General features: G+C 42.5%; 1 protein-coding gene across 1 annotated transcript in view; it reads left to right on the top strand.

Moving 5' to 3' along the window:
* The window catches only part of astn1 (astrotactin 1), a 1,125,762-nt gene that overhangs the window by 405,736 nt on the left and 696,709 nt on the right, over positions 1-23,317 (top strand). The window contains exon 6 of the mRNA XM_060931185.1: positions 1,315-1,461. Coding sequence (XP_060787168.1) covers positions 1,315-1,461 — 147 coding nt within the window. The remainder of the gene's footprint in view (positions 1-1,314; positions 1,462-23,317) is intronic.

Raw genomic sequence — 23,317 nt, 5'->3', positions numbered from 1 at the left:
GCAAGTGGAAGGATGGCAAGCCTAAAGACAATCATAACTACACAATGGGCAGTATTTGCATCAGTATTTGCAGTATTTTCATACTTTTATACTCTTTAATGAAAGGTGATACAAGGTGGAAGTCCGCGCTGTTTTTCAGCAGTCGCGTCACATGACCAACGCCAGCGAATCAGGAAGGTGGATGTCACAGTGACGTTGTCCAATGACGACGCCAGCTAGAGCTCAGCACAGCGTATTCGCGTATCTCAATGTTTACACAGCACCGGACCAGATACGATCTAGACTGAATACGTGGACGCTGGCGGATTCCCGTTTCCCGGCTTTTCCAGATGGTTTAATGTAAACGGACAGTGCATCCGCGAAGAAAACGAGACAGATACGGTCTAATGTAAACGTAGCCTAAGTGAGACTTTAGTTTTGGTAACATTAAAGGCACATTCTCACCTTACTAAGTATGGAATAATGAATATATAAAGTGTCAGTGTTCTCTGCCTTATAAATTCTCAATGCCAAATGATGTGTTTCATAATTCTTACATTTTAAGGCTAGATATGGGTTTGGGTTTATTTTCTGAAGAGAATCTCATTGGTATTTTATTAAGTGTATCAAATTGGTTTATGTTTAAGGGAAGGGCAATTTCTTTTGAGTTTACTGTGTTTATGAATGTGTATTGTATTTTATGACTAGTATGTAGACTGTGACTATGCTACAACTCTGATAAACAAAGAGAGAGCAGAGTCAAGCTAAAACCTTTTTTTAAATCTCACTAAGGCTGTCTGCGTGATTACTCTGCTGGAACTGGGGATCAAATCAGCCAGCTGCGCATCATTCTGCCCATAGCTGTGCTTTCATTTATGTGGGACTTTTTTTTTTTAACTCTAACTCTTTGGCTGTATGCTTGTGCATTTTTTTTCATTTGCATTACTGGTTTGTGAATACTTTAGCACTCCCCATCGATTTGATTGCAACACACAAATCTAGTGTGTCTTTAAAAGTGGGTAATAATTAAAAAAGCAAATCTGTAGCCTTTTTTTTTTATTTGTCTTCCATCCCAGTACACAGAGCACTATCCTAAAAATACAGAAAGCCTTATCTTTTCACCTTATTTTGTCCAGGGCTGAGCCATAGTTCGCAGTGCCACTCCACTGCCCCTTTTCGTGCATCAGTGGCTCAGATGTAGAGTTGTTTGTAACTGCCCAGAAGTGCACTAAAAAACTGAACTTCCCTAGTTCAGAGCTTCTATCTTTTTTATTCTCTTTGTGTTGTTCTCATATTCTTTCTTTCTCTCTCTCTCTCTCTCTCTCTCTCCTCCAGGCTCCCCACGCAGTCCCATCAATAAGACCACCCTCACTTTGATCAGTGTGACGAGTTGTGTGATCGGCCTGGTGTACTCCTCTCACCTGTCATGTGGCCTGAATGTGCGTGTGGTCCTTCATGTACCTGAGCATCTCATTGCTGATGGTAACTGCATCACTTCTTCTGCTTTATTGGATTGCACTTTTTATCTTAGTGAGACTGTGCACATTATTTAGGTATGTGGACCGAAAATTAGAAAGATTGTTAATTCAAAAAACTAATTGCACACTCAGAAATAGCAAGTCAAATCATTTAAAATTACATCTAAACCATGCAATTATGTTGACTGATAAAGATGTGGAATTTTGAATGCACAAATTAGCATTCTATTTGTCTATTGTTTTTCTATTTAATAAGACAAAGTGTGACCAACATTAAGAATCTTTTCACATTATTTATGATTAATTCAAAACCAAATTACTTAAGAACACTTTAGCCCACAGAGATACAGTGAGTACCATCAGAAAGGGTACATTCTGCTGTTTATTTTGGTAAGCGTTACATTGTGAAGTGATCGGGACTTCATAACTCATTCAACCAATAACAGGAGTGTGAAAATAGGTGAATAAATTAATAAAAGTATTATTTTGCAGAAGTTTGGTCTGTCTTCATAACATTACTACTTCAGTATGTACAAATGTGACTAGTATCATTATAAATCTCCGGTTCCACTCTTTCTTATATGTGCAATCTATGCAATGACGAGTTCCTGAGTTATTCAACAAGATTGGTGTGGAGATGGACACAGAGTTGTATGCAGATTGATACCTGATATTGATACCCATCCAATTTTTTTTCTTTAAAAACTTACTTGCAAATATAATAGTAAAAAATATTAAGGTGTAAATACATATAATAAAAATAAATCCTATCATAAAATACTCCTATGAAGTCTCTGCTTATGTAAACAGGATAAGTGGCTATCTATAACAATTTTGGGTCAGTTAGAAACTGGGAACTGGCGTGACATTTCAAGGTGTGCTTTATTTTTTCCCTTTTCCGTGAATACTAACGCATGCACATAAACACATGTTGGGGGACGCAGCTCTCTGTCACTCTCTCTCTTTCGTTACTGACTGTTTGAAAGACGCATAGAGACACATTAATAGACAACCAGGAATTAGACACAGGTGTAACTCATCACATGTTACCTGCTGGTTCAACCTGACTCCTCACCGTTCACAGCTGACGCTCGACCACATCCTTGCTGCCACACTATCCAATTCCAATTTTAAAATGTATTCTTTTTTTCTCTGATGTCTGGCAATTTTTTTTTCTGGTATTGGTCTTATACTGATCCTGCATATTGCATTGGTGCCATCTCTGATTATATTTTAATATTTTTTCCCTGTAATGTTAATCACATGGCCATTTTTAAAAAATTACCCTGAATGATATACACTCACTAAGCACTTTATTAGAAACATTGTGCTAACACTGGGTAGATCCTCACTTTTTTCTTTTCTCTAAAAACAGCCTCCAATTCTTCATGGCAGGAATTCCACAAGATGTTGGAAATATTCCTCTGAGATTATATGTCCAATTTTCCATGATTGCATTGTGCAATTCATGCAGATTTTTCATTGAACTCATTGTCATGTTCATGAAAACAGTTTGAGATGACTTTTGCTTTGTGACATGGTGCATTATCATGCTGGAAGTAGTCATTAGAAGATGGGTAAATTGTGTCCATGAAGGGATGTACATGATCAGCAACAATTACTCAAATAGACTGTGGCATTCAAGCAATGATTGGTATTGACGGGCCAAAGTGTGCCAAGAAAACATTCCCCACACCATTACAGCACCTCCGCCAGATTGGACTACTAACACAAGGCAGATTGGATTCATGCCAAATTCTGACCCTAACATCTGTGTGCCCCAGCAGAAATTGAAATTCATCAGATCAGGCTACATTTTTCCAGTCTTCAACTGTCCAGTTTTGGTGACCCTGTGCCCACTACAGCCTCAGCTTTCTGTTCTTGGAGGACAGAAGTAGATCCTGATGTGGTCTTCTGATGTTATAGTCCATCTTCCTCAAGGTTCAACATGTTGTGCATTCTGAGATGCGTTTGTGTTCAGCACAATTGTAAAGAGTGGTTATCTGATTTACTGTAGCCTTTCTGCCAGCTCAAACCAGTCTGACCATTCTCCAAAAAGACTTTTTTTTTTCTTTATTGCACCATTATGAGTAAACTCTAGAGACTGTTGTGTGTGACAATCCCAGGAAATCAGCTATTATAGTTATACTCACCATCTGGCACCAATAATCATGCCATGGTCAAAATCACTGAGATCACATTTTGTTCCCCACTCTGATAGATGATGTGAAAATTAACTCAAGCTGATGCCCCATATCTGCATGATTTTATGCATTGCACTGCTGCCACCTGATTGGCTGTGCAGATAATTGCACAAATGACTAAGTGTATGAGTGTTCATAATGAAGTGCTCAGTGAGTGTGTAATAATAATAATAATAATAATAATAATAACTCTGCAAGGTATTTTAGAAAAAAAAATTGTTCGTGATAGTCAGTCCCTTCAACAGGACAAAACTGAGCTGATATAAACTCTCTAAAATCATTACTGTTCTATTGGTTTCCTAATAAAACTAACAGTCATATCATGAGATGCATCATGCATTTTCCATATGCAGCAATATAATTGTATAAAAGAAGTCTTCATCTGGGCTTAAACAGCAGTGAATCTTAGGCCCTGTCCACACGGCAACAGATTCAGGTGAATCTGATAAAATTATTTATCGTTTCGGCCTGGCGTCCACACGGCACCGGCGTTTTGGGTGCCCCAAAACTATATTTTTTGAGAACGGTCCAGAGTGGAAAAATCTGGCAACGGCGCCGTTGCGAAGTCGTCTGACTGGATGAGTAGAACGGATTTGTTTACGATGACATCACAACCACATGACTAGAACAAGCAGCACTCTCGCTGTTTTGTATGAACCACTGCATTGCATTCACTTTTGTATACAGCTTTTCTTTTAAATAAACAACTGAACCATTTCTTGAATTTCTTTTTTATTGGATAAGACTGCTTTTCAAAATGTTCACACACAATATAAAAAGTTATATAAATTATATAAAAATGCTTTTCAAAATGTTCACACACAATAAGAAAATTAAGTTATATAAAACTATGCACACTAATAAAACTAATTTGTACACACAGAAGGCACGATTTCCTCGCGTAGTCGCAGCCATCTTCTTCTTCTTGTTGTGTGTTTGTTCCTGTGAGTACTTCATGCCGGGTAGAAGAAGGGGTTTATGCGCATGCGTCCTACTTCTTCTATTGTTCTGGTGTCTCCGATGGGACCGTCTTACAGCCCACGTAGAGGTGTGGCATTTGCATCGTTTTCAGCAAGCGTTGCGTTGCCATATGTACCTGATATTTTACTGATCCGTTGCCCATGTGGACGCGATATTTTTTTTATAAAATCTCGTTGCCGTTGTCGTGTGGATGTAGCCTAAGTTAATACCCTAACAGCTTATGAAATGTCTTCAACAACAGATAACAGTTGGTCATCCAAGGCAATTCCATTATTATTCCATTAATTCCATTATTTTATTTTATTTTAGTTACGCTCTTCACTTTAGCATTGTTGTTTGGGATTTATTTATTTATTTTTTAAATCTTTTCAAAACCTGTGGTGACACATGGCTTCAGTGTGCTAGCAGGAACTTTGCTTTCTGCTTCTGTGTTGCAACAGTATATTCTACGTATTTCTAGCAGTGTATCAAACCTGTAGCAGAGACGTCCTTGGGCGTTGGACGCCCTCTTGATATTTGGAATGAACATTGATTGCAGAGTGCTTGTCAAATGTTCCTTATAGAAGCCGTGAAATGTTTCCACTGTTCAATTGCTGCTGCTCAAACTGTTTGAATGCTAGAGAGGAAAGAAAACAAACAGCCCTACAAATATTCATAAAGTGTTACGTTTGACATTGTGTCGTAGGTCTTTTTTTTTCTTTCTTTGGAATGGAAACCGAAAGTGACATTTTTGCTTATAGTGTCTTGCAAAAGTATTCATCCCCCTTTGTTTGGCCTGTTTTGTTGCATTACAAGCTGGAATTAAAATGGATTTTTGGAGTGGTTAGCACCATTTGATTTACACAACATGCCTACCACTTTAAAGGTGCAAATTGTTGTTTTTTTGTGACACAAGCAATAATTAAGATGGAAAAAAAAACAGAAATCTGGAGTGTGCATCAATATTCACTCCCTTTCGTATGAAACTCCTAAATAAGCGCTGGTCCAACCAATTCACTTCATAAGTGATAATATAATTAGTTGATTGATTGTACACAGGTGGATCTTAAAGTGTTACACCATCTGTCACATGATGTCTGGATAAATTACCTTGTTCTGGAAGGATCCTGACTCTGCAACACTACTAAGCAAGCAACATGAAAACCAAGGAGCACTCCAAACATGTCAGAGACAAAGTTGTGAAGAAGTATAGATCAGGGTTGGGTCATAAAAAATATCCCACGGAGCACCAATAAATCCATTATAGCAAAATGGAAAGAATATGGCACCACTACAAACCTGACAAGAGAAGGCTACCCACCAAAACTCACAGACTGGGCAAGGAGGGCATTAATCAGAGATGCAACAAAGACACCAAAGACAACACTGAGATCCACAGCGGAGATGGGAGTATCTGTCCATAGGACCACTTTATGCTGTACACTCCACAGAGCAGGGCTTTATGGAAGAGTGGCCAGAAAAAAGCCATTAAGAAAACACATTTGGAGTTTACCCAACAGCATGTGGCAGACTCCCCCAACACATGGAAGAAGATTCTCTGGTCAAATGAGACTAAAATTGATCTTATTGGCCCTCACAGGCAATGCCATGTGTGGCACTGTGATGGATGAACATTTATAATTTTCATTTTTACATGATTGTATTCTTATTTTCCATTTTTGCATAATTGTACATTTTATTTTGGCATAATATTGTTCATGTGGGGCGGCACGGTGGTGTAGTGGTTAGCGCTGTCGCCTCACAGCAAGAAGGTCCGGGTTCGAGCCCCATGGCCGGCGAGGGCCTTTCTGTGTGGAGTTTGCATGTTCTCCCCGTGTCCGTGTGGGTTTCCTCCGGGTGCTCCGGTTTCCCCCACAGTCCAAAGACATGCAGGTTAGGTTAACTGGTGACTCTAAATTGACCATAGGTGTGACTGTGAGTGTGAATGGTTGTCTGTGTCTATGTGTCAGCCCTGTGATGACCTGGCGACTTGTCCAGGGTGTACCCCGCCTTTCACCCGTAGTCAGCTGGGATAGGCTCCAGCTTGCCTGCGACCCTGTAGAACAGGATAAAGCGGCTAGAGATAATGAGATGAGATGAGATTGTTCATGTGTAACATTTAAGAACATTGGAATAGCAAAAAAATTGTGAAGTTACAATGTCAGTTTCATTCTCTCCCACTTTGCCTGTGCAGAGTATGGGCCAGGGCAGAGTTTAGAATTTAGAAGGAAGTAGTTTGTCAGTAGGCCAAGAGTTCAGCCAAAGTTTAATTGAGTGTAATCAGAACTACTTGAGAATGCAGCATCGTGATTGGCCCATCCTTGATTACCCGCAAATGCGCGTGAATTGAATCCCAAGAAGATTCCAGGCGGAACATTTTCTTGCTCACTTGCTCTCTTTGGATACTTTTGGATGCATCAGAACACACGTTACCTCATTGGATTGCTACAGAAAGCATTGGAGCACTTTGTTAAGGTGACTGACTCTCTTGGAGTCACTGTTTGTGCAAGAGTGGACATCTACATTTGGATTTACCTCGCGAACTGTGTGGATCGCCTTGGACACTACTACACTGCGGTCAGACATGTGGGACCATGCCAAAGACACTCATGCATGTGTGGTGCACCTGATTGCGATACCTAAAGGACAGTTAGATGTTTTACCATGGTATTGTGAATTTTGTTTTGGTATAAATGTGAAATTTTTGTTTGGGGACCTAGGCCTAGGTGAAATGATTGTGTTGTGAATTGTAAATGGGTTGCATTTCAAGTCAAGATAAAAGACTGAAAATTTAACCATAACTCTGTGTCCTGCATTTGCTGCTGCTTTAACACGTAACAGCACAAACCCAACACCCTAAGAACACCATTCCTACAGTGGAGCATGGTGGTGGCATCATGCTGTGGGGATATTTTTCATCTGCAGGGACAAGAAAGCTGGTCAGGACTGAAAGAAAGATGGATGGCACTAAATACAGGGCAATTCTGGAGGAAAACCTGTTTGTCAGCCAGAAGTTTGATACTGAGACGAAGGTTCACGTTCCAGCAGGACAATGACTCTAAACATACTGCTAAAGCTACACTGGAGTGGTTCAAAGGGAAACATTTAAATGTCTTGGAATGGCCTAATCAAAGTCCAGACCTCTATCCAATTGAGAATCTGTGGCATAGCTTGAAGATTGCTGTACACCAATGCAACCCATCTAACTTGAAGGAGTTGAAGCAGTTCTGCCTTGAGGAATGGGCAAAAATCCCAGTGGCTAGATGTGCTAAACTAATAGAGACATACCCTAAGAGACTTGCCGCTGTAATTGCAGCAAAAGGTGGCTCTACAAAGTATTGACTTTGGGGGGTGAATACCTATGCACACTCTAGATTTCTGTTTTTTCATCTTAATTATTGCTTGTCACAAAAAACAAACAAACAAAAAATTTTCACCTTTAAAGTGGTAGGCATGTTGTGTAAATCAAATGGTCCTAATCCCCCCAAAAATCAATTTTAAATATATCTTGTAATGTGACAAAACAGGACAAACACCAAAGGGGATGGATACTTTTGCAAGACACTGTACATTAGGGTTATGACTGTGAAAGTGTTTTCAAAATTTCTACTTTCCTGATGTTGCATTTGGTGAACTTTTACTCATATATTACTTTTTTGAAGTTATTTTTATTGGGTCATGCAAAAACCTCCCACACCCAACATCACCTCACTTTTGATAAATACATGTATATTAAATAAATAAATCATGATTATAAAAGGGCGGCACGGTGGTGTAGTGGTTAGCGCTGTCGCCTCACAGCAAGAAGGTCCTGGGTTTGAGCCCCGGGGCCGGCGAGGGCCTTTCTGTGTGGAGTTTGCATGTTCTCCCCGTGTCCGCGTGGGTTTCCTCCGGGTGCTCCGGTTTCCCCCAAAGACATGCAGGTTAGGTTAACTGGTGACTCTAAATTAACCGTAGGTGTGAATGTGAGTGTGAATGGTTGTCTGTGTCTATGTGTCAGCCCTGTGATGACCTGGCGACTTGTCCAGGGTGTACCCCGCCTTTCGCCCGTAGTCAGCTGGGATAGGCTCCAGCTTGCCTGCGACCCTGTAGAAGGATAAAGCGGCTAGAGATAATGAGATGAATGAGATGAGATGATTATAAAATAAATTCATTGAAAGATGTGTAAAGTACTTTTATATAACAATAAATTGCTTAACAATTGTTGTAATAATAATTATAATTAATTAATACAAATTAACAATTATAATTATTATTACAACAATTGTAATAATAATTATAATTAATACAAATTAACAATTATAATTATTATTACAACAATTGTTAAGCAATTTATTGTTATATAAAAGTACTTTACACATCTTTCAATGAATTTATTTTATAATCATGATTTATTTATTTAATATACATGTATTTATCAAAAGTGAGGTGATGTTGGGTGCAGGAGGTTTTTGCATGACCCAATAAAAATAACTTCAAAAAAGTAATATATGAGTAAAAGTTCACCAAATGCAACATCAGGAAAGTAGAAATTTTGAAAACACTTTCACAGTCATAACCCTACTGTACATTTGTCAGAATGGGTGCAATTTCAGTGCATCCCTAGGTATTCATCTTAAAGCATATTATTCAGTTACTGTTGTGATTGTACTGTGTAATTACAGTGAAGCAAATTATAATTAATATTCACAAGAACTGATAGTAAATAGACAACCCCTTTTAGAACATCCACATTGTTATGCATGTAGCTATCTACACACTATCACATTGCTGTGCAGTGTCATACTGTGGAAAATGTGGAAATGGAAAATATCACTCTGTCTATGAGCATCTTCTCTGATTGTCCAGCACCTGTGCCATGAAAACATCAAATCATATTCAGGTAAGGTCACGTAGACATACACACAGTTTTGAACAACAATAAATCCTTCCAGCTCTTTTCCCCCCAAGGACATATTTGTATGGGTTTTGTACCTTGATCGTGCTTGTGTGCTATGTGTTTGTTAATGAATTTTAATGTGACACCTGCAGTTTAAAAGAACAAGCCAGTTTTTTTTCTCCCCATCTCTTCCCTTCTCCATCCTTGATCTTTTCTTGCTGCTTTTCTCCTCTCTATTTCAATTTATGGAGAGATATCATGCACAACCTTTTAAAATGATATATCAATATATGAAAGTGGATGTTAAGTCGGTGGATATCTAGGGTAGATGAACATCTGGAAGAAAAGAATGTACCATTCACCATTTTAAGTCATTAAATTCAGATAATTTTAATAGGGCTGTAATGTAGTGATGGAGTCTTGGCTTGAAAAAAAAAGGGACGGGGAAGATAATGTCGCAGCAGAGTCATGGTTGTTGACACTTCAGCTGCATACAAAGTTTACCACATCCATGGATGTGTATTTGAGGTTTCTGAAAGTTACAGATTTTTGAATGTTTAAAAAATGATAAATTCCAGTCTTTTTACAGTCAGTATATTATTCTAAAAAATGTTACAATTTTTTGGTAAATTGCTGTAAAATAAGATTTAAAAAAAATCTTATATTGTACAAATAGCAATACCATTTATCATATTATACACACACTATTTGGCCAAAAGTTTGTGGACACCTGAACATCACACCCATATGTGCTTTTTCAAACATCCCATTCCAGATGTTGTTCCCCTTTGCTGTTATAATAACCTCCACTCTTCTAAGGCTGGATTTTCGAGTGTGGCTGTATTCATTCCTGAGGTCAGGCACAGATGTTGGGTGAGGAGGCCTGGACCACACCAATGTTCCAGTTCATCTCAAAGGTGTTGAGGTCAGGGTTCTGTGTAGGACACTCAAGTTCTTCCACACCAGCCTTGGCAGACCATGTCTTCATGTTCCTCACAGCGGCATTGTCATACTGGACCAGGTTTGGGACACTTAGTTCCAGTGAAGGGAAATTGTAATGCTAAGCATAAAAAGACATTCTATATAATTGTCAAGTCAAGTTTGTTTGTATAGCGCTTTTAATAATAGACATTGTCTCAAAGCAGCTTCACAGAATCTGAATGACCCAAGACATGAGCCAATTTTATCCCTAATCTATCCCCAATGAGCAAGCCCGTGGCGATGGTGGCAAGGAAAAACTCCCCCAGATGACACGAGGAAGAAACCTTGAAAGGAACCAGACCCAAAAGGGAACCCATCGTCACCTGGACAACAACAGACAACATGACTATAACATTAACAGTTTTAACATGAAGTCAGTTTCATTGATATTATAACTCTTCATTAATGGAAACTTGAGTGCAAAACTGTTCATGACAACCACAGTCCCAAAGTTAGCAAGCCAGCTGTAGTCCTCAGCAACAAAAGCATTACTGTAAATGTCCAGAGTGTCTTCCAAGTGTGACTTTCAACTGTCCATATGGGACCATCCTCCACAGGAGCGATGTGATGAGACTCCAACCAGACATAGGGCATCAAGATGGATCAGGCAGGTCCAAGGAGCAGAAGAGATCAGGACCTTGATCCCAGGATTGACATGCAAGTCAGAGGGACAGATTTGGGGGGGGGGGGGGGGAAGAACACAGGTTGCTAGGTACAGTATGCCCAGTGTCACCTGAATAAGTAGGTACAGTATACATTTTGCGCTGAGTACAAGCAGGGACTCCGGCAAAACTAACTATGACAGCATAACTAAAAGGAGGGAGCCCTGGGACAAAAAGCAGCCAGCCACTACACCGTCAACAAACTCGAATGAGCAAGCGAGTGGGGGACTGACAGCATCCATCCAGTTTACCAAAACACTGTCTGAGGACCCTCCAGATCTACACCTTTACCTCATAAAACACCATTACCAAAAGGCTTGACTAAACAGATATGTTTTCAGCCTAGACTTAAATGCTGAGACTGTGTATGATTCCCAAACACTACTTGGAAGGCTGTTCCATAATTGTGGGGCTTTGTAAGAAAAGGTTCTGCCCTCTGATGTAGCCTTCACTATACGAGGTACCAGGAGATTGTCAGGTTCTGTGGACTTTTCAGCCTGCTGTTCATCTACTTGGCCACTAGATGCCACTATTCAGCATTATATTTTCTTTTGTTTTTCTTGGGTTACACTTGTCTTAATGCTATTGGCTAAGCGAATCATTGATGGCAAGTAGTTGATTGGTTGGCCTATATATATATATATATATATATATATATATATATATATATATATATATACACACGAGTTTGTTTTCTTTCCACTTTGCTGAGTTCTCCTGTGAGCCACCGTGTGAGTACTTGTCCTGGGTTTTTCACTATAGCTGTTTGCTCCACTGTTCTGAACTGCCTTTTGACCACTCCCTCTGTTTTCTAAGAAGAGGACTGTTTTGCTTTTGACTTTCTCGAGTGGATATTATTTTTGAACTTTGAACTTTTGTGCCAAGTACTGTTTTGCCATTTTTGGGTTTTCTCATTTTTTTGTGCATTTTAATGACTGACCTTTTTGGATCTGGAGTATACATGCTAAAGATTTATTTTGATTTTTGATCTGGTGCTCTCAGTAAAGACTTCCTTTTTGAAAACGCTAATTCTCTGCATCTCTGTCCTGAATCTCTGTCTCATTCCGAGGGTGGCCTTGAGGTTTAAGATGTTCCATCCCCATCTCAACCAAAACATTGACAGAAGAACTCAGCCAGCAATGGACGGAGCAGAGGATATACCACTTCCCGAGTCTGATTCTGTGCCAGTGCCTGACCCCTTACCTGCAACTGCCCCCGCATACGACCCAGCACGCACCCTCCAGCACCTGGTAGCAGCCGTCACCAGCCGAGAGGAAACCATGCGCCATCATGAAGAGGTTTTAGCCCAGTGGGGGGCGGAAATGGGAAGACAAGCTGGCATGCTGACCAAGATCCACCAGGTCTTCCAACTTCGTCAACCTACACAACCTGCCCCTTCAGCCTCTTCAGCTCCTCCAGCCCCTCCAGCCCCTACAGCCACGTCTTCCAACGAGCCAACTGCGTCTCTTCCTGTGCATAGCCATGAGCCCCACCTGCCTGCCCCAGAGAGGTACAGTGGAGACCCTAAAGGTTGCAGGGACTTTCTAACCCAGTGCAGTCTGTCCTTTGATCTCCAGCCTGCTGCCTACCCTACCGAGCATTCCCGAGTGGCCTACGTCATCACACTCTTGACTGGAAGAGACCTGGCCTAGGCCACAGCCCTCTATGAAAGCAACAGCCCTGTTTGCGCTTCCTTCCTGTCCTTCTTCAAGGAGATGTTGAAGGTCTTCTCCCCAGAAGTCAGCGGTCGCACCGCAGCCAACAAACTTCTCCAACTTCGCCAGGGCCGTCAGTCAGCAGCGGACTATGCCATTCAGTTCCGCACCCTAGCAGCGGAAAGCGGCTGGGGGGAGCAGGCCTTGCTCGCTACCCTCCACAGTGGATTGGCTGACCATATCAAGGATGGGCTATCTTCGTGGGAGGAGGCTGAAGACCTCGAGTCATTGATCTCTCGAGTCATCCGGCTGGACAATCGGCTGCAGGAACGAAACAAAGCCCCGAAAAGCTCCGTTTACCAAGCAGTTCCAGTCCGTAGCAGCCCAGCAGTCGACTCCTCTGACGGAAGACCGGAGCCCAGGCAGCTGGGGGGAACTCTACTGTCTCAGGCAGAATGTGATAGGCGAATGAGGGAGCGTTGCTGCATTTACTGCGGAAAGCCTGGACATTTTCACAGCACCTGCCCAGAACTCCTGGGAAAAGGCCAAACCCCGTCCAGCCCCAGGAGATCTGTGATGGGGGTGACATCGTCTCCTGATCTCCCGTTCACCGGCTTCTTCGTTCCTGTAACTCTCTCCTGGGATCACCAGCGGCACTCTCTCCAGGCCTTCATTGACTCTGGTGCTGCCGGCAATTTCATGGACCTCTCTCTAGCACAATGTCTGGGGATTCCCACATCTGGCCTTGACCCCCCTCTGTCAGTGACTGCCTTAGATGGACAACCTTTGGGTGGGGGTCTTGTAGATCTAATGACCTCTACCGTTCATGCACGGATCGACAGTCACCAGGAGGAACTGTCATTCCATGTAATCCAGTCCCCAGAATTTCCCATAGTCCTTGGATTCCCCTGGCTGACTCGCCACAACCCTCATCTAGACTGGGGCTCACGCACAATCCTCCAGTGGGGCCCTACCTGCCATGCCAGCTGTCTTGTCTCAAGTACCTGCCCCGAGTTTCTCAAGCCTCCTGAGTTGTCCCGAGTGCCTCCCGAGTATCATGACTTGAGAGAAGTGTTCTGCAAAGGAAAAGCAGTGGCCCTACCACCTCACAGACCCTATGATTGTGCCATTGACCTGCTGCCCGGCACCTGTCCACCTAGGGGTCGTATCTTCTCACTCTCTGTGCCAGAACGCCTAGCCATGGAACAGTATATCAAGAAGTCACTGTCCTCAGGCTTCATTTGACCCTCCTCTTCTCCAGCCGGAGCTGGCTTCTTCTTTGTGGGCAAGAAATATGGAGGCCTGAGGCCTTGCATCGATTACAGAGGACTCAACAAGATTACTATCCGTAACCGTTATCCCCTGCCACTAATGTCATCAGTTTTCAAACTCCTGCAAAACGCCACCATCTTCACCAAATTGGACCTTCGCAACGCCTACCATCTGGTCTGAATTCGTGAAGGAGATGAGTGGAAGACTGCATTTAACACCCCATCTGGCCACTATGAATACCAGGTCATGCCCTTTGGGCTCACAAATGCCCCTGCTGTGTTCCAGGCCCTTATTAGCGATGTCCTTCGTGACATGCTGAACAGATTTGTTTTTGTTTATTTAGATATTTTGATTTTTTCTAAGACCCCCTCCAAGCACATCCAGCAGGTCCGACAGGTTCTCAGTCGCCTCCTCAAGAACAACCTTTTTGTTAAAACTGAGAAATGTGAATTTCATGTTCCCAACGTGTCCTTTCTCGGCTATGTCATCTCTGAGGGGAGGATTCTCATGGACCCTAAGAAGGTGAAAGCAGTACAGGATTGGCCGGTTCCCAACACAATCAAGGAGACGCAGAGATTCTTGGGCTTTGCAAATTTCTACCAGAGGTTCATCCGTAACTTCAGCTCCATTGCTGCCCCCATCTCTGCACTCACTCGAAAATGCCACTCCCCCTTCTCATGGACTCCGGAGGCTGGCCAGGCATTCAGGGCTCTCAAACAGCGCTTCACCTCCGCTCCCATCCTCTGTCATCCTGACCCCACTCGACCATTCATTGTGGAGGTGGATGCCTCGAATGTAGGGGTTGGAGCAGTCTTATCCCAGAGATCCTCTGATGGCAAGGTCCACCCTTGTGCCTTTTTCTCTCACAAATTGTCTCAGTCAGAGGAGAACTATGACATTGGCAACCGGGAACTCCTGGCAGTTAAGCTGGCATTGGAAGAGTGGAGACAGTGGCTCGAGGGGGCTCATCATCCCTTCCTAGTGTGGACTGACCATAAGAATCTGCAATATATCCAGCAGGCTAAGTGGCTGAACCCTCACCAGGCAAGTTGGGCTCTCTTCTTCAACAGATTCGACTTCACGCTCTCCTACAGACCAGACTCTAAGAACCTCAAACCTGATGCACTTTCACACCAATTCCAGCCAGGCAGTCTAGAGAGCCCCCCTGAGACAATCATCCCAAGTTCTCGGCTCATTGCACCAGTCCATCTATATATACCAGGGCATCTATATACCAGGGCATCACATCTATAGTTCAGCAAGCACTGCGCAATGACCCTGGCCCTGATAATGTTCCTGCAGGTCTCTTGTTTGTTCCCAGGTCTGTACATGGTCAGGTTCTCCAGTGGGGTTACTCCTCCCAACTGGCAGCCCACCCTGGGTCATCTCGAACACTGGAGTTCCTTCAGCGACGCTTCTGGTGGCCAGATATGAAGGAGGATGTGCAGATCTTCGTGGGCAGCTGTCCCAACTGTGTCCAGGGAAAGGATCCACGCCAGAGGGCCCAGGGCCTGCTCCACCCCTTGCCCATTCCTCGCAGACCATGGTCACACATCTCTCTTGATTTTATCACTGGTCTGCCTACCTCTGAAGGTAACACCACCATTCTCGTTATTATTGATAGATTCTCTAAAGCCTGTCGCTTCTTGCCTTTGCCCAAATTGCCCTCTGCCTCTGAAACTGCCAGACTAATATGCGACCATGTGTTCAGAGTCTTTGGTCTTCCCCAAGATGTCGTTTCAGACCGTGGACCCCAGTTTACCTCCTGCTTCTGGCGAGCCTTCTGCAAGCTAATCGGGGCGACTGCGAGCCTCTCGTCTGGCTTCCATCCCCAGTCTAATGGGCAGACAGAGAGACTGAATCAAGACCTTGAAGCTGCCTTGAGATGCATGGTCTCGACCAATCCCACCTCCTGGTGCTCCCAACTCCCATGGGCTGAATACGCTCACAACATGCTGAAGTGCTCAGCTATAGGTATGCCGCCCTTTGAGTGTCAGTTTGGCTACCAACCGCCTTTGTTCCCTGAACAGGAGGTGGATGCAGGGGTCCCGTCTGCCCAGCAGTTTGTGCGGCGGTGTCGGCGTACGTGGGGTAGAGCCAGACGTGCCTTGCTGAGAGCCTCCCGACAGTACCAGCAGCAGTCCAATCACCATCGGAGGGTGGTCACCTTCCAACCTGGCCAGAGGGTCTGGCTCTCGGCTCGGGATCTTCCTCTGAGGGTGGAGAACCGGAAGCTGGCGCCGCGGTTCGTTGGTCCCTTCAAGGTGCTCCGCCGGGTCAACCCTGTGGCCTACACTCTACAGCTGCCCCACTCCATGAGGGTCCACCCGACCTTCCATGTCTCCCGTCTCTGCCCAGTGGTCACCTCACCGCTGTCTCCGGCTCCTCGGCCACCGCCTCCTCCTCGGCTCATCAATGGCCAGGCCACGTACACGATCAACCGGCTCCTGGATTCCCACCGTGTCCGTGGGTCTCTTCAGTATCTGGTGGACTGGGAGGGGTATGGGCCGGAGGAGCGCTCCTGGGTGCCGTCCAGAGACATACTTGACCGCTCCTTGATTAGAGACTTCCATCGCTTGCATCCTGATCGGCCTGGGATCGTCAGGAGATGATCTTAGGGGGGAGGTTCTGTCAGGTTCTGTGGACTTTTCAGCCTGCTGTTCATCTACTTGGCCACTAGATGCCACTATTCAGCATTATATTTTCTTTTGTTTTTCTTGGGTTACACTTGTCTTAATGCTATTGGCTAAGCGAATCGTTGATGGCAAGTAGTTGATTGGTTGGCCTATATATATATATATATATAGAGAGAGAGAGAGATTGTTTTCTTTCCACTTTGCTGAGTTCTCCTGTGAACCACCGTGTGAGTACTTGTCCTGGGTTTTTCACTATAGCTGTTTGCTCCACTGTTCTGAACTGCCTTTTGACCACTCCCTCTGTTTTCTAAGAAGAGGACTGTTTTGCTTTTGACTTTCTCGAGTGGATATTATTTTTGAACTTTGAACTTTTGTGCCAAGTACTGTTTTGCCATTTTTGGGTTCTCATTTTTTTGTGCATTTTAATGACTGACCTTTTTGGATCTGGAGTATACATGCTAAAGATTTATTTTGATTTTTGATCTGGTGCTCTCAGTAAAGACTTCCTTTTTGAAAACGCTAATTCTCTGCATCTCTGTCCTGAATCTCTGTCTCATTCCGAGGGTGGCCTTGAGGTTTAAGATGTTCCATCCCCATCTCAACCAAAACCCTGACAGAGATAGCCTGCACCTTTTGATCTAAGTAAGTGTGGCGAGTCATAAAGGACCAGAAGTTCACTCAGGTACTGTGGTGCAAGACCATTCAGTGCTTTGAAGGTCAATAGTAGTATTTTATAATCAATACGGAATTTGATTGGGAGCCAATACAGTGTGGATAAGGCAGGGGTGATGTGGTGATATTTTCTAGTTCGAGTAAGGACTCTTGCTTCTGCATTTTGAACTAACTGGAGCTTATTTATGCACTTACTGGAATATCCAGACAGTAAGGCATTACAATAATCCAAGCTGGAGGTAATGAAAGCATGAACTAGTTTTTCTGCGTCATGTAGTGACATTAAATTTCTTATCTTAGCAATATTTCTGAGATGAAAGAAAGCTATCCAGGTAATATTATCAATGTGTTTCGAATGAAAGACTGGGGTCAATAATCACCCTGAGGTCTTTTACTGCTGCACATGAAGAAACAAAAAGGCCATCCAGAGTTAATCAGAAAACTTACTTCTGGCTGCATGTGGTCCTAGTACAAGTACTTCAGTCTCGTCAGAGTTAAGCAGAAGGAAGTTAATAAGTATCCAGTGTCTAATGTCCTTCACACATTCCTCAATTCTATTAAGCTGGTGTCTCTCATCAGGTTTTGCAGAAACATACAACTGTGTGTCATCAGCATAACAGTGGAAACTAATACAATGTTTACAAATAATATCACCTAGAGGTTTTATATATATATATATATATATATATATATATATATATATATATATATATATATATAAAAAGCAGTGGACCCAAGACAGAACCTTGTGGAACACCAAACTTTACCTCAGTATGTCTAGAAAAAATCACCATTTACATCAACAGACTGATAGCGATCAGTTAGATAAGACCTGAGCCAGGAGAGGGCCATTCCCTTAACTCGCACAACATTTTCTAGTCTATCCAGAAGAATGGAATGATCAATGGTATCAAATGCTGCAGTAAGGTCAAGCAACACAAGCAGCAAGACACAGCCCTGATCAGACGCCAACAGTAGGTCGTTTACTACTTTAACCAGAGCTGTCTTTGTGCTATGATAAGGTCTAAATCCTGACTGATACATTTCTTGGATGTTATTCCTATGCAAATATGAGCATAACTGCTGTGCCACAGCTTTTTCAAGGATCTTGGAGATAAAGGGGAGGTTTGATATTGGCCAATAATTGGACAGCCGACAGGGATCAAGGTCAGGTTTTTTAATCAGGGGTTTGATAACTGCTAGTTTAAAGGATTTGGGTACATAGCTGATCCTAAGAGAATAATTTATTATTTTTAGAAGCAGTTCCATTACTTCAGGTATTATCTGTTTGAATAGACGTGCAGGTAAGGGATCTAGTACACAAGTTGAAGCTTTTGATGTGGAGATTAATGAAAGTAATTCAATTTCTCTAAGTGGAGTAAAACATTCTAATTGCTGATCTGATACAGTTATATTGTTAACTACAGGGTCACTTACATTGTCTGACCGTAGTTTGAATTTTTTGTTGGATATTCTCAATTGTCATTAAAAAAAAAAATCATGAAGTCGTTGCTACTACATACTGCAGGTGTGCATGTGTCTATAGTGGACTTATTCCTGGTTCATTTTGCTACAGTATTAAATAGGAATCTAGGATTATTTGTGTTATCTTCTATTAGGGAGGAGAGATATGTTGATCTAGCAGCACTAAGAGCTTTTCTATACGTTAGGAAGCTCTCCTTCCATGCTAATTTTAATGCTACCAATTTTGTTTGATGCCATTTACGTTCCAATTTTCGAGTGGTCTGTTTTAAAGTGCGAGTGTCATTAGGCCAAAAAAAAAAAAAAAAGTGTTTCCGGTTACGTAGATTTCAAAACTAGGGTCGGTAGGCAGGCATTTTTTTTTTTTTATTTTTTTTTCAAGATGGCTGCCATAACCTATATTTAGACAGGAATAATTTCACAAAATATAATGAATTTCTTTGCAGGTCACCTGAGTTACCACCTTCTGATGAATCTGATGCAGCATGAGACACCTTTTAACATGAATTTTTCTGTAAATATAACAGCTCAATACACCATGAGAGAGAGAGAGAGAGAGAGCAGCCCCTCCCCTCTCTGCTCCCCGAGTGTAGCTCATCGTCTTGGTAACGGTGCAGGGAAAAGACACAATATAACAAGCAAAGAGCGCTTTTTCTCAGAGTTCCCTCTCCTCGAACAACGCTGATTTACATGGAAACAAAAGAGCTATTCACAAAATTCTTTCACATTGAGTGCTACAAGGCTCCCATGAACACATAAATGTAATTTTTTTTGTCCCTAGTGTAAAAAATGTGGACACTAGAGCGAGTTAAAAACAAGTGACTTTTCTGATTTTGCAGTAAAAGCGCTGCCACGTTTATAATGTGAGTCTATGGGGCAGCGCGCCTGTCCTCTACTTACTTTCAGGCTTCTCATTAAAAAACTGTAAATCCTATCGCTCAGGGAGACACTTGTCTTGATTCACACAATGTGTGACTACAACTTTTGAGAAAGTTGTGTGTGTAGAGTGAAAATTGTGGCTGAAAACACAGTTTAAATGAGAAAGTTAGAGCTTTTTTTTTTCAAGCTGCCTACACTCTAAACTCCTGAGCTCCGCTGGTGTGTAACGCCATAGACACCCATTATAAAGTCTGAATTTCTCCAGATTTGCTCATGGTGTTTCAGCTGGGACTGATCAAAAAGTATAGAACCCAGCAAAAAAGTTGAATGCCAGATCCACACAGGAGAATTTTGTCTCCGTTTTAAAGTTTGAATCATGTCTCTAGGTGAAAGACAAAATAAGCGTGATCTCGGTTTCTGTTCCCTCCAACGGCCCCGACACACTACTGCCTCCGCCGAGTGCGTGCGCGCACACACACCGCATGTCGGGGCCGCGGATGAGTTACTCTCCTTTGATCAATGAAGTCGGCGGGGAATTTGTGGTTATTATTGGTACAAACAGCACGAATCACAACTTAAATGAGTGCGGTTCAGTTTGACATTATTGTCAGTCCGTTAGATAAACATTTAATTTTATTAAAATCGAAAATTAATATTTAGAGCCTGTGGGCTACAAAAATAAGTCATTAAAGTAGCCGGCTGGACTTAATTGTGTAGTCGGCTGTATGGCCGGCAGCTGGCGCTTGTGGAAAGCCCTGATTTTCCCAGTGAGTGACAAAAACTTCCGGTTCATGCGGTTGGGTTATATGTAAAAGTCGCGACTGGGAAAAAAACGAAAAAAAAAGTTTAGGGTCGGGCGGTACGGATTAGGGTCAGTTGGGTAACCGGAAACACACTTTTTTTTTTTTGGCCTTATACCAAGGTACTAATTTTTTCTCTCTGAAGAGGAGCTACATTATCTAAAGTATAGCGGAACGTTGACTCTAAGCATTCAGTTGCCTGATCAAGTTCTGCAGGGGCTGACCATGACCCAATCAAAGTTGATAACTCTGGGAGATCATTTATAAAAGCTCTGTGCAGTAGTTGACATGAATGTACGTTTAATACAGTAGCGTGGTGAGGTGCATATTACTCAGACATATTTTGAATGATAAGATAATCTGAGATAACTTAAAACTGTGGAAGTGTGACTTTATTTTCTATGTTTAACCTGAATGTTAGTATTACATCGAGGGTGTGACCACCCCATTATGGATTGGTCCTATGACATTCTGATTAACCCCTACTGAATCTAAAATGGACACAAACACTGTTTTGAAAGGGTCTTCTGACTTATTGAAGTGAATATTAAAATTTCCAACAACTAAAGCTTTGTCTAAGGAAATAACCAGGTCTAAGATAAAATCTGCAAATTCAGAAAGAAACTCAGAATATGGACCCGGGGCCCTGTAAATAATAAGTAATGGAATTAACTGGGTAGACTTATTTTCTGAGGCTACATACGAGTATGAAGAACTTCAAATGTATTAAAAATTTATAACCAGATGTGTGTTACACCTAGATAATTATAAATAACCGCGACGCCTCCTCCTCTGCCAGTTAGAGGATGCTGATGTATGTAACTGTATCCAGGAGGACTAGCTTCATTTAATGCTATATATTCATTTGGTTTAATCCATGTTTCTGTTAAACACAGTACATTAAACTCCTGATCAGTAATGAGTTCATTAATAATTAGTGTTTTAGATGTAAGAGATCTCATTTTTAATAGCCCCACCTTTAGATCAAAAGATGCTGGCAGCAGCTGTACAGTCGGTATGATCTAATTTTATATTGGTTAGGTTACTGGAACAAACTGAGTATTTCTACTTTTTTGTTGAGCTCGGGGAACAGACAGTCTTGATGTAGTGGACCCTGAGTGACAACTCTGTGCAGCCAGCAGACAGTCAGTTTAGCCTGTTCGTCTGCTCCCTGGACTTGGCTCTGGATTGTCAGAAATTAACTAGGCCTGTTCTGAGACTATCACCTATGCTGCAAGAAGTGAGCGCAGCACCTTTCTGAGTGGGATGGATACCATCCCACCCTAACAGGCCAGCAGTGCCCTCAAAATTAGCCCAATTACCTAGAAAGCCCACACTTTTCAGAGCACCACCTGGACAACCAGCAGTTCAGCAACCATAACCTGCTGTAAGCTACATCACCACACCATATTGGGATGGGACCAGAACATACTACAGCATCGGACATCACCTTCACTAATTTAAACACCTCTACAAAGTTACTCTTAGTAACCTCAGACTGATGAAGGCATATATCATTAGCTCCTGCGTGGATAACTATCTTTGAGAACCTGTGCTTGCCTAGGACCCTAAGGTTACCTGCTATGTCTGGCACCCTGGCTCCCAGTATACACCTAACTAAAGCTGCTGGCACCCCTAAAGGTTGAGCTAATTTCACATGCCATATGATAAAGTCCCCTATAACCAGATCTCTTTCAGGTTTCTCAGCGGGTGCATCACTGAGGAAGGCAAACCTGTTCTACATGTGAAGCAGAGATGAGTGGTGCTCCCGTGGGCAAGCCTCAGTGGAAGCTTTGGCTCTACGCTTATGCTGCCGAGTTGTCATCCATTCACCCTGCTGTGAGGGCTCTAATGCTGGAGTTTGGGGATTACTAACTCCACCTAGTGTTAGGGCTGGTGGAGGTATGGTGAAGTTAAGATCCAAAAACAGAACACAGACAGTAATCCAATAAATAAGATGACTTAATACAGGGAAGAAAGGGTGTGGCAAAAGACAAAAACAAACAGGATGAAAAACATAGCAAAAGTAGTCAGGGCAAAACGAGAACAAACAACTTGACAAAAACATGAGACAGGCAAAGATAAAAACACCAACATAAAAAAAACATAAACAAGAAAAAGACCCTTAGTGCAAGAAACCATGAACCAGAAATAACCCTTAGTGCAAAAACCATGGACAAGAGAAAACAGCTAGAGAGGAAAACCCATGAGGAGCAAGAGAGGCACAGAACCAGCTAGAGAAGCAAACGAGGCCTTCTGGCAAAAACAGAGTCTGAGAATGGCCTTTAAATAAGCAGCAGTGAAAACCAGGAAGTAAGTTCAGGGGAGAAGGAATTCCTGTCCTGGATCTGGATCGGCGCTGGCGTGAGAGATCCGTAATCTCCGGAGTGGATGTCCGAGGCGGAGCATGACACCTAGGGCATCCAGACTTTCCCCTACAGAAACTACACTGTTCTCATTCTCACTGGCCTTCTCTAAAGCTTGGATACGCACTTCTAAAATTGCAATCTTCTCCGTCAGAGAGCTAACTAATCTGCACTTTTCACAAATAAAGCTGTCACTAGCAACGGAGGAAGAATGACTAAACATCCTGCACTCAGCACACTGAACAGGCTGAAGGTGTGCCATGATGAAAAGATTCATGTACCTTTAATCAAAGATCTGTTGATATTAAAGCAGATCCGATGTGGATGGCCTCCGCTTGTGGTCTTTACGCAGGAGGAGAAAAAAGAAAGCTTCCAGTCTTGGCGTTCTTCCAAAAAAGGGGAAAAAAACAGA

This window comes from Neoarius graeffei, chromosome 1, assembly GCF_027579695.1.
Source record: "Neoarius graeffei isolate fNeoGra1 chromosome 1, fNeoGra1.pri, whole genome shotgun sequence".
Lineage (NCBI taxonomy): Eukaryota > Metazoa > Chordata > Actinopteri > Siluriformes > Ariidae > Neoarius > Neoarius graeffei.
Note: the sequence above shows the minus strand (reverse complement) of the source record. Positions and strands in the feature narration are given on the sequence as shown.